We start from the raw sequence: 14,659 nt of genomic DNA on the forward strand, positions 1-14,659 counted from the left end.
GAGGTGAGGAAACAAAGTAAGAAGGCTTTTAATCTTGCAGACATCTCCTAGAATCGCAAGCCTCAGGCAAGGGATGTGTTCATTTCTTCCTCCCTGCCATCCACAGGTGGACAGGGTCCTGAACAAAGGCAATTTTAGTCAGGCAAAAGGCCAGAATTCTCTGAAGCAGGCCATTATGTATGTTTATAATAACAAAAGCAAAGAAAAGCAAGTCAAAAAAACAGTTCCAACATGGAGTCAAAATTAGCTTTTCCGTGCAACATGTCATTTTTGGGTATCTTGTTGACACATGAAATAAAATGTATTCAAAACAAAGATAATGTCTTCCTCCAAAGAACTCTGTTCCCTATGTTCCGTATCACAATTGATGGTAGATTATCCTTCTATGAATCAAGAATCCCTGGAGTTCTTTTTTTACATGATCCTCAGCTTTTAAAAAATCTGACTTTCCTGACCAGTGAAATTCTAGACAACTGAGGAACCTAAACTCAAATGGCATCTTCTCAGTAAAAACCTTCGCCAGTTTTAATAGTATAACTAATCTTTTTTTCTGTTATCTATTTGGCTCTACTGGAGAACTTGTAATGTGCATGGTACAGTATTTTGCTATTTATTAGCTGTTTCATGTACTGTTTCTATGTACAGACCACTTCAAAACTTAGTGATATAAGACAGCTGATTTTACTTTCCTCATGATTTAGAGGATCAAGAAGTTCAGGAGGGATCAACTGAGCAGTTTTTCACTTGGATATCTCCTGTGATTATAAGCTTGGACTGTGGACATCTAAAGTAATTTGACTTCTGGATGTCCAAGATGGCCTGCTTAGCTGGCCGGCAGTTGATGCTAGCTCGTGGCTGGGAGCTCAGCTGGGGCTGTTGAACTGGATTGCTTGTATGTAGTCTTGCCAGCCTGGCAGTGTCGGCTGAAGTATTTACATGGAAGCCGGCTTCCCCCAGAGTCAACGCCCCTAGAGAAGCAGAAGCAGAATGAAACCACATGGTTTATCCTGATTTAGCTTAGGAATTCACACAGCAACACTTCCACTATATTCTGTTGATTACAAGTGACTCAGCCAGACTGACAGACTGTCCAGCCCACGCCTCCCCCATTCTCTCTTCTGTCCTAAAATGTCCTTTCAGTTCTGTTGCTCTTGGTCTAATTCCTTTCCATCTCTCAAGTTCTTATTCAGTGCCACCTGCCAGAGCCTTTCTTGATTCCATCATTTAGCTACCAGAGCCAATGCCTTTCTGTTTGAGTTCAAAGAGACATTTAGTTCAAATCTCATATTTCCCATTTATTAATGAGAGCTACATGACCTTGGGAACATTATTTAATCCCTTTATGTGAAAAGCAGGGGTAATAACTGAACCTACATAACTTTTAGGGTTATTGTGAACACTGTGTGACTAAATAGTAGAGGGCATTCCCTGTTATTCATAGTAAGTAGACAGTATTAGCTATTATTCTTATCATATCTTCTTTCTCCAAAGCCCATAAAATTGTATTTGTATATTTTTCAATCTACCATAACCTGCCCCTTTTATAATAATTTGTGGGCTTATTTTCTATCTTATGCATACTTAGTTCGATATGTCACAGGCAATTTATCCCAGTGGAAACCTCTATTTTGAATATCAATGCAGAGCCCCTAGGTTCTTTATGCCTCAGTAAACATAATGTAAACAACTTGCCATTTTTCTCTATTCTTCCTTGTAATCTTTTCTCGTCATGATTCTTCTTGCAGAAATTAGAAAAGAAAAATCTGGGAAGACTTCCTCAGTTCTGAAGGATAAAGGTAATAGAGTCAATTTAACATAACACTAGAAACTTATTAACAAAAGTATCTGAGTGTGTCCACAGTACGTCCGTCATCTCCTTGCAGATTTGTGGGTCAGAATTGCACATGACACTCTTTTATTTGAAAACTTTTGTTTGTTTACCTGTCCCTTAAATACTTACTTTCTGTTCACCATGATCTAAAAATGCTTTTATTATAATTTCTGAAAGAAAGGAAAAAGATTTTTTAAAAATTTAAGACTGAAAGGGTAAAAGAAAAATGTTAAAATGAAAGTAGAAGATATAAGAAGGACTTGCTTCCATGCCCTCTGGTTCTCTTCTTCCTCTCCATTCATTAAATATGTATTTATTGCACAATCTGTCCACGCACTTGCTAATCATTGGCAAAACACAGGCAGCAAAACTAGGAATAGGGAGGAAGACTTGGGAATTGAAATTCTGAATTCTGTTATTTTCAGATTCCTAGTCATGTCCTGTCTGCTTTAGTCTTGTCAGGTTCCTTATTGCTATGAAAAAGCATAACATTCTTTTTTAAATTTTCAACTTCAATCTCTTGAATGGATTGACTTTCCTCTCAATCCATCCAAATTCCAGGACTCTTTCCAAGAATAATGTTGCATAAAACTTCAGGTCTTTTCTCTTGAGGTCGTAATCAAGTCTGAGGAATTAGAGAAGGCTTTTCTGAAGAAGTTATATTAAATTGAAGTATGAAGGGAGAGGAGTTATCTAGACAAAAGTGTGAGGATTATTTGGGAGAAGTACAGAAGCAGGGCATCTGCTCTTTGCCAAGCACATTGAATTCTACTTTATATATTTTGTTTCTGCAAATTGTGCTTGATATATACATTTCAGTAAACAAGGAAGGAAGCTGAGGTATATGTAATTTAAATTACTCAATGTCACACTGTGGGTGAGAAGCAAAGGCAAGAATCAGAGTCAAGTCTTCCTGATTTAATACCCCTTTATTCCATTTTAACTACAGATATTGTCTAATCCTTAAACAAAGGCTCTTTTTTTTTAATATTCTTCAAAGCACCTTTGCTTTGAGTGTAGAGCTCATTACCTATTCTTGAAAATCTATTTGACATAGACAAATGTCTATACAATGTGGAAAAATATACTCGTAGTCCTTTTACTATTGGGTGACTCCCCTTAATTCCCACAGAAGAGCTCAATCCATTTTTCACCAGTGATTACTTGTTCTCTGAGAGACAGAGAGACTCCTTCTCACTTCCACTCTCATTGTATCTGGCAATTTACAAAAACAGTGTCCTTGTTTGTGTGGAAACTAAAAGTATTATTGAAACACACTACCAGGAAAATCCATATATAGATGCAAAATCTAAACCTTCCTCCTTCCAGTATAGTATGAAATAGACTTATTTTGTTGAGCATTTGTGTCATGAGAATACTTAGACCATACACTATTGTTTGCTATGAAAACAACTCAACAGAAAAGTTGGGTCTTACCTCTAACACTATCTTTCAAGCAATGATGATTATAACAATTTCAATTATTACTTAAAGACTTCACTTGTGCTAGAGCCTAAACTACTTGGAAATGGTGGTTGTAAATATCTGTCCCGGAAAACATTATCTGGGACAATTTAAATCCACACTGACCACTTTACGAAGTAGGCTCTTGTAATTTCTATTACTGTTGTTGTCGTTACTAACGTACAATTGCAGACAATTTCCTAGGGAACACTTTTTCCTCAGTGTTAAATTCTCAACTATTTGTAAGATGTCTCCATGGTCACTGTAAAATCATGTATATAAAAGTCTATTACATATGATGATTGATTTAGAACTATTTTAAATGAACCTCTTTTAAAGTCAAGCTGTGTTAATGCCCTCGATTATCTTTGTTATATACAAGCTGGGTGCTATTTTAGATGTTTATTGTCACTTTTCCTTTAGTTTCTGAATATAATTTTCTTTACATAGAAAAATCAGAGAAAATGGCGTATTACCCATACAATTTCAGTGACTTTAACCTCCGGAGTGTTATTGTTTCTAGAATCAGTTTTTGAAACCTGCTGCTGAGCTGTGGCAGAGTCAGAGTGTAGCAATTCTACTTGCATAGCTACTTATTTCATGGAGCAACCCAAAGGTTGCCTACCTTTGCAGGTCTCCTATAGTTTCCACTTGTATGTACATATTAGGAAACCCATATTGAAACAGTGCTACATTTCTAAAACCAGAATTATTACACAGAAATCATTTAGGGCCACATTTACTAGGGATATGACAATCGTGAGTACATTAGGCATTTAAAAAAACATCAATGTGTTAGTCGCTCAGTTGTGTCCAACTCTTTGCTGTCCCATGGACTGCAGCCCAGCAGGCGCCTCTGTCCATGGGATTCTTCAGGCAAGAATACTGAAGTGGGTTGCCATGCCCTCCTCCAGGGAATCTTCTCGACCCAGGGATCAATCCTGGGACCCCTGTATTGTAGGCAGTTTCTCTACCATCTGAGCCATCAGGGAATCCCAGAGAACATCATCAGGCTTGTGTATTTAAGGACATATAGAGAGGGCTGGAGATGATCATTACAAAGAAAAGGTGTTGGAGAAAGACACATCTTGGCTTTTGCTGCTGATTCAGCTACTGACTCTCTGGGATAGTAAGTCTTCTCTACATACTCAAGTGGGCAGAGCCCTGCCTACGTGGCCCTGACCACCCAGAAATCAGACATTCCTGTTGTTGTCCTTCTGACATTCACCCTATCCTCTTGCAACTTGCTTCTTACAACTGGTCTGATTTATCTGAGGTTGTGGGATTCACCAATGGTCCAAGGAACTGCAAGCCAAACTGTAACCAGGCAACAGGAGATTAATTATTTCTCTTCTACTGAAAATGCAATAATTGCACCCGCAGGTGCCTCTGGTATTGGTGTAATATGATGGACATTAGAATTATTGACTAGTTTTGTGACTCAGGCTTGTGTATGTTTGGATCTAATGCCAGGGAATTCTCAGCAGAGCTTATCTTCTTTCATATTCTGATACCCAGCACCATGCACTTGAGGTTTCCCCCAACTTCTATTTTTCTTCTTCACCATACTTTTTCTTGGCCGTTCCTACTCACCAAACAAAAATTACCACTGAGGCTATGGTAAGTTTTCTGATGACTTTGCATCTGATCCCCAGTGATTTATTCATCATGAATTCTCACCCAAGTTCCTTATTGCCTTTGACTCTGGGAGCAATGTAGGGGAATGGAAAACCTGGAATGATCTTCCCGTTTCTTTGTGAACTTTTTTACATCACCACCTCCCTGCCAGATTATTTTGAGAGTTCCAAGTTATATCCCAGCACCTTTAAATATGTTCTAGATCCTGATAATGAAGATTCCTAAGACTTCCTGCAGGCTCTTGGTTAAATGTAAAGAAACTACCATATTTATACAAACAACACACATGCAAAAATGTGCTCTCCAATGCTTTGCTCCTGACAAACAAGACAGCTAAGCAGGAAAAATGTGTAAATAGCTGACCCAAACCAATGATACATTTATTCTTCCTAACACAGAAGTGTTTGGTCAGCTTTGGCATCCTTGGGTAGTTAGGGACTGCTCAGACCACCCTACAGACTTCTTCAATCAGATCAAAGTCCCTTGAAGTCAAAAAGGACACGCAGAAGAAATGAGATGCAGGAAAGTCAGTGCAGATGACCCAGCATGGCGGAAAAGGCATCTTCCTGTTAGCAACTTAGAAATAAAAATCATTTCTGTTTTCTGAGAACTTTCCCCAGATTTACAGTGATGGGTTTATGGCCTTCAGATACCTTTAGAAAGTCTATCTGTTCTCCTTCAAAATCAAAGCAGTCCATGGGCCCTCTTCTGAGGTCTTGTACTTTACAACTACTTTAATCTCACACAATTGTATATAGATATCCATTTAAATCAACATGCTGGATTTTGAATTTTGAAGTTCCGGGTATTTCATTTTCCCACCCCACCAAGAAACTGTCCCTATCACCACTTCTCATTTCACAATACATTAATTCTTTTGGTTTAGCCAGGAAATGCAAAAGAGTAAATTACCACCCTCATCCTGAACGAAAAAGTTAATGAAGCTTTTCAGTGTGTTTATTCAATTCATGGCTCTTGATTTCATTTTCACATGCTGAAATGTAGAAAAAAACTGATCCTATTTAATCTTAGCACAATATATAGCAACAGGGGCACTTTTTTCCACCAAAACCATTTAAAAAATTATACAAGCCTATGGATATTTAAGGCTATAGTTTATATACTGAGAAAATCTTGCTTTGAGAAACACAACCTTTTCAATGGAACCCCAAAATACATTCTTGAAATGATCCAAACTCACTTTGACTCAGTGAATTCTGAGTTGCTTGAGTGGCATGTTCATTTACAAGTACCACCACCATATTTTTTGCATTTCACCCCACATGGAAAGGAATAGAAAAAAAGGGCTGGAAGGATTGATTTCTTTCTTTCCTTCTTTTCTCACTGTATTATAAGTCATTTTTGTCAGTAAAATAGATACTGAGACTTAGTGTTACAGAAAAGGCAGAGAACTGTTTTTATTTTCTATCTTTAATGAGTTATTGAGGGAGCATAATATTGTTCAAGGCATTGCCCATAGATTTCTCTGGAACCCATGATATGATCAGAATCATTTTGTATTTGAACCTAGTAGAATAAGTGGAGTTTTACTTGATTTACTTTAACTAAGGACCACATGTTTAAGACATTGGGAGTTCATAGATGTAACTGTCTCAGTATTTATCTTAGTCTTATTCTTGAAATCTGTTTAACTTGAGTCTGATGACTAACACACCACATTTACATGATATATGCAGAGTTTTCCATTTGATTGTTTATTTTTTTGAAGAAACATAGCCTGAGAGAAGTAAACTAAGTTAGTGCTGATTTTAACAGTTTTGAAAGATTTCTAGATGCTGAAGTCATGTGTTTTTTTAAAATCACAGACAAAGCAAGTTCCTCACCATCCAAAAACTCATCCTCTTAATGAATACATAGATTACACATCATTCTACAATTTACATTTATTTTAAAAGATATGATTAGAAATGGCTTGTTGTACTCTATACTGTTCTTTATGATTAAAATTATTTTTGAAAGAAAACATCATATCATTTCTACCTTGGTTCACCTTACTGATAGCTTATTGACTTCACTGTGTGTGTGTTAGTATTTTGATCTTGGTTTCAAACACATGTTCAATGTTTCTTTCCAGAGCCTATTAAGGAAAAAGAAGTAAAGGTTCCAGCTTCCCTAAAGGAAAAAGGTATTACTCTATAATGAAATGTGAAAACACATTGATCCACCTATTGCATATTCAGTTACTTGCAATAAAGCCACATATTATTGATTTATTTTTTATACTTTCAAAGGTATAACTTTCATATATACTTCTATGTTTTGATGCAAAGGGAAAATAACTTATTCTCTATTGTAAAATTTTAAATTGTACTATGAAACAACACATGAAAGAGTAGCCATGTCAAGAGATACTGAGAAAGCTTAAAATGTATAAAAAACAAGTTCCTATTGTATATCACAGGGAACTATATTCAATCTCCTGAGATAAACCATGATGGAAAAGTATATTAAAAAAGAATGTATATATGTGTAAAACTTTGCTGTATAGCAGACATTGGCACAACATTGTAAATCAGCTTTACTTCAATGAAAAAAATACATATGCTATCCTGATTTTATGAGTCTGTAGTAGAAAATCTACATTTTATAAATATCCTAAGGTGAATCCTATTAGGAATGGCCATGGAAATCAAAGGTTTAAGATACAAAAAAATATTTAAAATTTCACAGTGATAGCTTGCTTTTCTTTCAGTTCAGATACAGTAAAATCCTAGCAAATTTTTTAGCTGAGAGACACTTAGAGGTAAACTCTAAAGATTTTTGGATGAGGTCCAAAATCCTCATCCTATAGATGGATAAAACTGAAATAGTCTAGAAACTTTTCAAAGTTATTATAATTTGCAGCAGAACCTGCACAAGAACTCTGATCTCCCAATCAAGCACTATGATCTTGCTAAGGGGTCTTATTGGCCCTCTGGCCTTCCTGTTATACTAGGTTCATAGGGATGTGGATTCTGATATGCCTTGCATCAAGTTGCATTCCCTAAAATGTAAGTAAATATGTTAAGTCCAATGTAATACATTTAGTTTCTAATTATCCCAGCAACTTCTATGGTCCTGGTATCATTCTCCAAATTGTCTAATATTTCTTATCATTAAAATGAACATATTAGTGAACCAATAAAACCATGAAATACACTTGCTCTATTGAATGTTCAAATAGAGCCCGTTTCTACTTTATCCTGAAGAGAAATCTCTGTGAACTATTGACCAACATGCAAGGGCTTAGTGGTAAAAACCCCCAATTAATGGAATTTTATTAAAAGAAAAAGCTTTTCCATGAACTTGTATAAACACGTGTTGGAGCTGAGGGCAATGTGGAAGTGCAGTGGGAGGGGAAGCTGACAGAAGACTTGAGACACATGAAGGATGGAGGGGAGACTCCATTAGTCAGTGTAGCAATGGATAAAAAACATACCCTCAAGTCATATTTTTTCTTATTTTTCAATTAAATTTAAATTAAACGAAATTGTTATTTAATGAAACAAGAAAGCACAGCATAATTTTTTTCTCAGCCCACATAACGTACTTAATTTTTTTTAAAGTACTTAAAGCAATAAGGATTCCAAACCTATTAAGGCATTTATGTTTCACTTTAGAAAAATATCATCATATACAAAACTTTATTTTTATTGTCCCCTGCTGCTGCTGCTAAGTCACTTCAGTCGTGTCCAACTCTGTGTGACCCTATAGACGGAAGCCCACCAGGCTCCCCCTTCCCTGGGATTCTCCAGGCAAGAACACTGGAGTGGGTTGCCATTTCCTTCTCCAATGTGTGAAAGTGAAAAGTGAAAGTAAAGTCGTTCAGTCGTGTCCGACCCTTAGTGACCCCACGGACTGCAGCCTACCAGGCTCCTCCATCCATGGGATTTTCTAGGCAAGAGTACTGGAGTGGCTTGCCATTGCCTTCTCCGTTATTGTCCCCTATGTAGTAGTTATTTTGGTACTACATACACTTTCAAGTTATTCTGGCATAATATATGTAAATTCAAATATTTTGCTTACAGGAGAATTCTTACATGTTATGTTAAATGTTCAACAGGCAGCAAAATGTTGTTACATTGTATTATTTGAAGAATGAATTAATTATGAAGACTAAAGACATTCCTTTGTATTTATATAATTTATTTCTTTAAAATAACTCTAGATTTCTTTATCATGATCTGTCAATTTCAATAAACATATAAATATCTAAATTAAAAGATTTGATTCCATCAAGTAATTTAATCATTCAATGATGTTATAATTTTTTCCAGACTAAGATATAAGTATTGAAAAATGAGGAACAGACAGCAGTGTTATAAATTTCCACAGTTTTATTAAGAAAGCAAAATGCAAAATTTTTCCCTACTAGAAATGTGTGTGGAATATATACACATATAAATTAAAAACAATTTAGGCGAGTCAGGCACAACTTAGCGAATAAACAACAACAAAAGCACATGGTGCTAATTTGAGTCTTTGAACACTGGAAATATCTGTTGTAAGAGTTTTCTGTCTTCTTTCATCATTCTGGGAATTGTTTTTTCATCATCCTATCCCAGATGCATGATCACAGACAATGATGGTGGGGAAGGCAGCATTTTGGAAAAGATGAATTTTTTTAAAAGTTATAGTCTCATTTCACTAATGTTGAACTTTCTGCGTTGCTATATGTTTCAAATAACTGCTTGAGAATATTTAATATCTTTTTTATTTTACCATTTAAAGCAACAATGATCTCTTATAGTAATACACCGAGATATTATTGGTGCTTTGAAATTTTATGCATTTAATGTCATCATTTGTTTACTACCAAACAACTAAGTTTCAGGCCTGTGGTGCTGAATGTGAATGACAGTGCCTGGACATTTTGACAGAAAGAATAACGTTATATGCAAAGACTAACTTTCACCTGTGAGAGTTGGTGTCAACTTAAACTTTCTTTCCTTAGAGGGGGTCAGTAAATTCTCACATATATTAGAACAGCTACAATTTTTAAAAATTCTTACTAAAAAAGAAATTAATTTTAAAATAAATCTTGTTAGATTGAAAGCTTATCATATCTTCTTTAGTAAATAATGAAAGTGAAAGTGTGAATGTGTTAGTTACTCAGTCATGTCTGACTCTTTGAGACCCATAGACTGTAGCCTGCCAGGGATACTTGAAAGCCTTCATTTAATGTCCAATCAAAAAGCATGAAACATATCATGCACACTTAAATGATAAAATTCACAGATACATGGAAATTAAGCAACATGTTCTTGAAAATCCAATAGGTCAAGAAGAAATTAAAAGGGAGATTAGAAAATATCTTCAGAAAAATGAAAATGAAAACACAACATACAAAAACTTGCAGAATGCATCAAAAGCAGTTCTAAGAGAGAAGTTCATAGCAATAAATATCTACATTGAAAAAATAGGAAGATTTCAAATAAACAACCTAACTGCATACTTCAAGGTAGAGAAAAAAAGAAAAAACTAAGCCCCAAGTTAGCAGAAGGAAGGAAATAAAAAAGATTAGAGCAGACTTAAACAAAATAGAAAGATCAACAAAACCAAAAGTTGTCTTTTGAAAAGAGCAATAAATATGACAAACCTTTGGCTAGATTAAAAAAAAAAAAAAGAAGAGCCAAGTAAAATAAAATCAGAGTAAAAGAGGAGATGTTATAACTCTTGCTACAAAATATTTTAAAAGGATCATAAAAGACTACTATGAATGTTTATATGCCAACAATTTGGATAACCTAGAAGATATATCTAGAAGCATGCAATGGCCAAGACTGGATCATGAAGAAATAAAAAATTTGAATGGAGTAATAACAAGTGAGAACATAAGCAAAAGCTTCCTAATGAAGAAAAGTCCAGGACCAGAAGGCTTCATGGTGAATTCTGCCAAACGTGAACAAAAATTATTTACAGTTCCTTTCCTGAAGATAAGAATGGTTCCAATAACAGTAGCATTTTTATTCTAAGCAGCAATTAACAGTCTAACACTTTTCCAGTTAAGCCCATCAGGCCAAACTGCCAAGTTGATAGAATGAATGGAAAGTGGTTATGTGTTGGTAAGCGAAGTAGTTGAGACTGCCAGAATTTTCTCTGTAATCACTGACTTTCCAAATTAATGTATCCAAGTACTGTGAATTTTATTTCCTTCATCCAAAAAATTAATGTACATAATATATGTCCAACTATATGTATGTGAAATATATGGGCAATGATAAATATAAAGCTTCAATATCCCTTCCTTGGTATTCTTTCCACTTAAGCCCTCAAAAGAATGATTCACAGTCACTCTGTGTGTTCATTTTTCTCGTCACTCCAAACCACCTTATGCAAATATTCTAATGTGCTTCTCTCCTTGAAGGAAAAAATGTTTAAATATCATAGTTTTTTATTTATTAATTTATTTTTATTTTTCTTGTTCACTTTTTATAAAAGCTTTAAATGTATTTTTTTCGTATCAGGTCATCTATTATTTTTATGTATTTAACCAGATGTAGGATGATCCATACCTATGACCTTTGAACTTTTATTAATGTAACTGATTATTCTCACTTCAAGTCAGAGAAAATGCATGCTGGTGCTCAGAGATATAAGTAAGAAAAAGTGACTCTCTTTTGTTAAGGGAAAAAAGAAAAGAATGTCTGCTTATTTACCTTGGCAAGTGATTTTTGCACCATTTTCTGAACCATTTGAATGGTTTAAAGTCACCTGGCTCATTACCTGAAATAAATCCAGTGACCTCTCCTGCCATCTTCAGATAACATCGCAGGACCTTGTTTGTACTGACTATTCTCTGTGCAGCCTACAATATGTTCAGTCTCCTCACATTGTTTCTTACTTATTTCAGTACAGAGTCTTCATGTTGGGAAGTTTCAGGGAAACGTAGTATAATGAGGCACATAGAATATAGCAAGGCATACAAAAAAGGTTAGATAGAGACAGAGTGACACTATCAGGAACATGGTACATTGTATTTAGCATATACAAAAGACAAAGGATCACAAAAATGAAATGATGATAGAATGAGGCAGGGGAAATGTATGCATTTATTCTGTGCTGCAAACAGAGAATGCCCTCGGGCTCATTTTGTGTTTTCAGTGTCCACTCAGCAAACTTACTTTGTGAGTGTCAAAGTCCTCTGGGAATCTTGCCAAAGAACTGTTGCCGAATCAGGACTTAGGCATAAAGCATTGAGTCATGCATTGTTTGTATTGCGAACTAGAGCTATTTTAGAACTATACCTATAGAAGCTTATAAAGCATAATTTCTTTTCCCGTTGACCTAATGGGAATGAGAGGTGAGAGAGAGGCAGACACAGACACAAACAGAGAGCGAATGGTTGCGGCGGGGGTGTGTTTGTGTACGTGTGCATACATGTTATGGAAGGAGCGCTGTGCCCAGTAGCTTGAGACTCTAACTGCAGCTTGGAAATTACCAGATAATTATATGAAGATAAAGTCCCCTAGTGTGTCTGCTGGGTCCATTCTAATGGTCTTTTCCACCCATGTACATTTTTAATTAATGGGACAAGGATTCTACTTTATATTTCAGTCTAAACCATCTAAAAATGAAACATAAATTTTATTTTCTTGGCATTTTGAAACCACATCTTAAATTGTTTTGTTTCATAACAATTTTTGAGTGATAGTATAATATTCTGGGGATATCTTAGTCACGAGACTTCACTAACGAAGACGACACAATCCTTGTCCTCCAAGATCTCAGGATACTTGGTAAAGAGAGCTGGAAGAGAGTAAAAGTGAAGTGGCCTCCAGTGGTGCCTTAGATGTGGCATACCAAAGATTTCATCCAGTCAGTGCATATCTGAGTTATATGTTCATACATGAATGCTCAGGAAATATTTGTTATATTACTCAGTCTAATTTCAGCCACAGATATATTAGCTAATTATCATTGTTCCCATTTCAGAAGGTTAGGAATTTAAAATTTAGAGTGTTTCAGATGCCTTTCATTAGATCATTTGGTTAATAAATAGGGAAATAAGTTTTAAACTAAGGGACTTTTTGGTTTGTTTGGTTGGTTTTTCTCCAGCTGCAGTGCAACAAATGATCTCTTGCTTTGGATGAGATTGGGCAATTACTTGAGACCTCCATCACCTTGCCCCTTTATTATGCATGAAAGGATTCCCCAGTTTACAACCAAAGATAACAGCAATTTAAAAACTCAAGCAGGAAAAATGGGAACATAGAAGATGCATGAAGTTTTATAAACATATGAACGTGGTTAAATAAGAGAAAGGAAAATATTAAACAGCCCATGTAGTATTGAATTAAAGAAATGTAAACAGGGATAAGATGAAAAGTGGGGTAGAAGTTGGCAGGTGTTGGTTCTGTGTGACTTTACCCAAACTCAGGGCAGTTTTGTCTTTTTGGAAGTCTGTGAACTAAAGATGATCCCAGTCAAACTGATTGGTAATCAGAGCTTGTCTTTCCCACAGTTGTATTTACCTGGATTATAAAATCATGCTTCCACAGCAGATGAAATCAAATGCTACCTACTAAAATATGTCTCTTATTTTCAACAGTTTGTCTTAAGACATAGTTAAGAAGAAACTTGGATTCACTGAAATTTGTTCCAAATCCCAAATCTTGTAGTGAAGCTGGTTAGAGTGACAGCAGTGCTCTATCTCTCATGCAGAAAAGAAAATGTGAAAGTGTGTATGCGTGTGTTTTACAAAACATTTATTGTTGAATAATACAATGAGGACCGCGTGCGTGTGCATGCTAGGTCACTTCAGTCATGTCCGACTCTTTGCGGCCCCGAGAATGAAGCCCGCCAGGCTCCTCTGTCCATGGGATTTTGCAGGCAAAAATCCTAGAGTGGATTGCCATTTCTCCCTCCAGGGCGATCTTCCTGACCCAGGGATTGAACCTGTGGCTGCTGCATTGCAGGCAGATTCTTTACCACTTGAACAACAAGGGAAGGCCATTGAGGACCACAGTGAAATGTAAATGTGTACATGTGTGTAATTGTAATAGTAGCAGATATTCATCGGAAAGTGCAAATGACCTACTCAAAAGATACAAAAATCATGGATTTAGATTAAATTTATGAATGTAACTTCATTTAATATAACTTTAATTATTTTATTTAAATATATTTATATTTAAATATGCTTTATTTAACATTATGGTGGAAAAATATAAGAAAAATCATTTCAAATATCAGTAAAGAGATGAACATACACTGTTTGCTTTGTTCTACGTGGTTCACAAGTAGTGTTCAATCTAATTTTCACAGCAATCCTTTTTTTCATTAATGTGAAAATTGAAGCACTAGGAGTGAATTGCCCAGGTCACACAGTCATCTGAGGTACATTTGGCACTCATGCCTGGCAGCATGACCTGCCTTCTTTGCTACCAGGCTTTCTAGACTCCGTCAGACCAAAACTGACATACAATTGACTAAGGAAAACAATACTGAAGCTCTTTTATATATTTAATACAAATGGATTTGGTGACCTGATTTTAAATGTAAAGTCTCTCCATACCACTGAATATTGACTACTACTCTGGCAGTGAGTGAGGCAGTTATCAATATTCTATCAATAGTCAGTCTATTTTTCTAGTTTAACCAGCTTAATTTAGGAAATTGTTTTTATGATTCATTATTTAATGATTGGCTGAAAAAAATTGAAACCGCAATGGCTTTACTGTTCATGCCAATTACAATCTTAATGACTCTGTTAGGAATGTGTAC

At 35.6% G+C, this 14,659-nt stretch overlaps 1 protein-coding gene across 12 annotated transcripts in view; it reads left to right on the forward strand.

The window, feature by feature from the left end:
* The window catches only part of TRDN (triadin), a 424,466-nt gene that overhangs the window by 332,232 nt on the left and 77,575 nt on the right, over window positions 1–14,659 (forward strand). For 10 of the 12 annotated variants that reach the window (XM_088840567.1, XM_088840568.1, XM_088840571.1 and 7 more), the window contains 2 exons: window positions 1,746–1,796; window positions 7,029–7,079. The exons of 1 other annotated variant lie outside the window; for it this stretch is intronic. In XM_088840567.1, the coding sequence (XP_088696693.1) occupies window positions 1,746–1,796; window positions 7,029–7,079 (102 nt within the window). The remainder of the gene's footprint in view (window positions 1–1,745; window positions 1,797–7,028; window positions 7,080–14,659) is intronic. One more of the 12 variants, XM_088840572.1, reaches the window with a different exon arrangement.

Source organism: Moschus berezovskii, chromosome 10 (assembly GCF_049115385.1).
Source record: "Moschus berezovskii isolate FMDL1 chromosome 10, NW_MosBer_1.0, whole genome shotgun sequence".
Classification (NCBI taxonomy): domain Eukaryota; kingdom Metazoa; phylum Chordata; class Mammalia; order Artiodactyla; family Moschidae; genus Moschus; species Moschus berezovskii.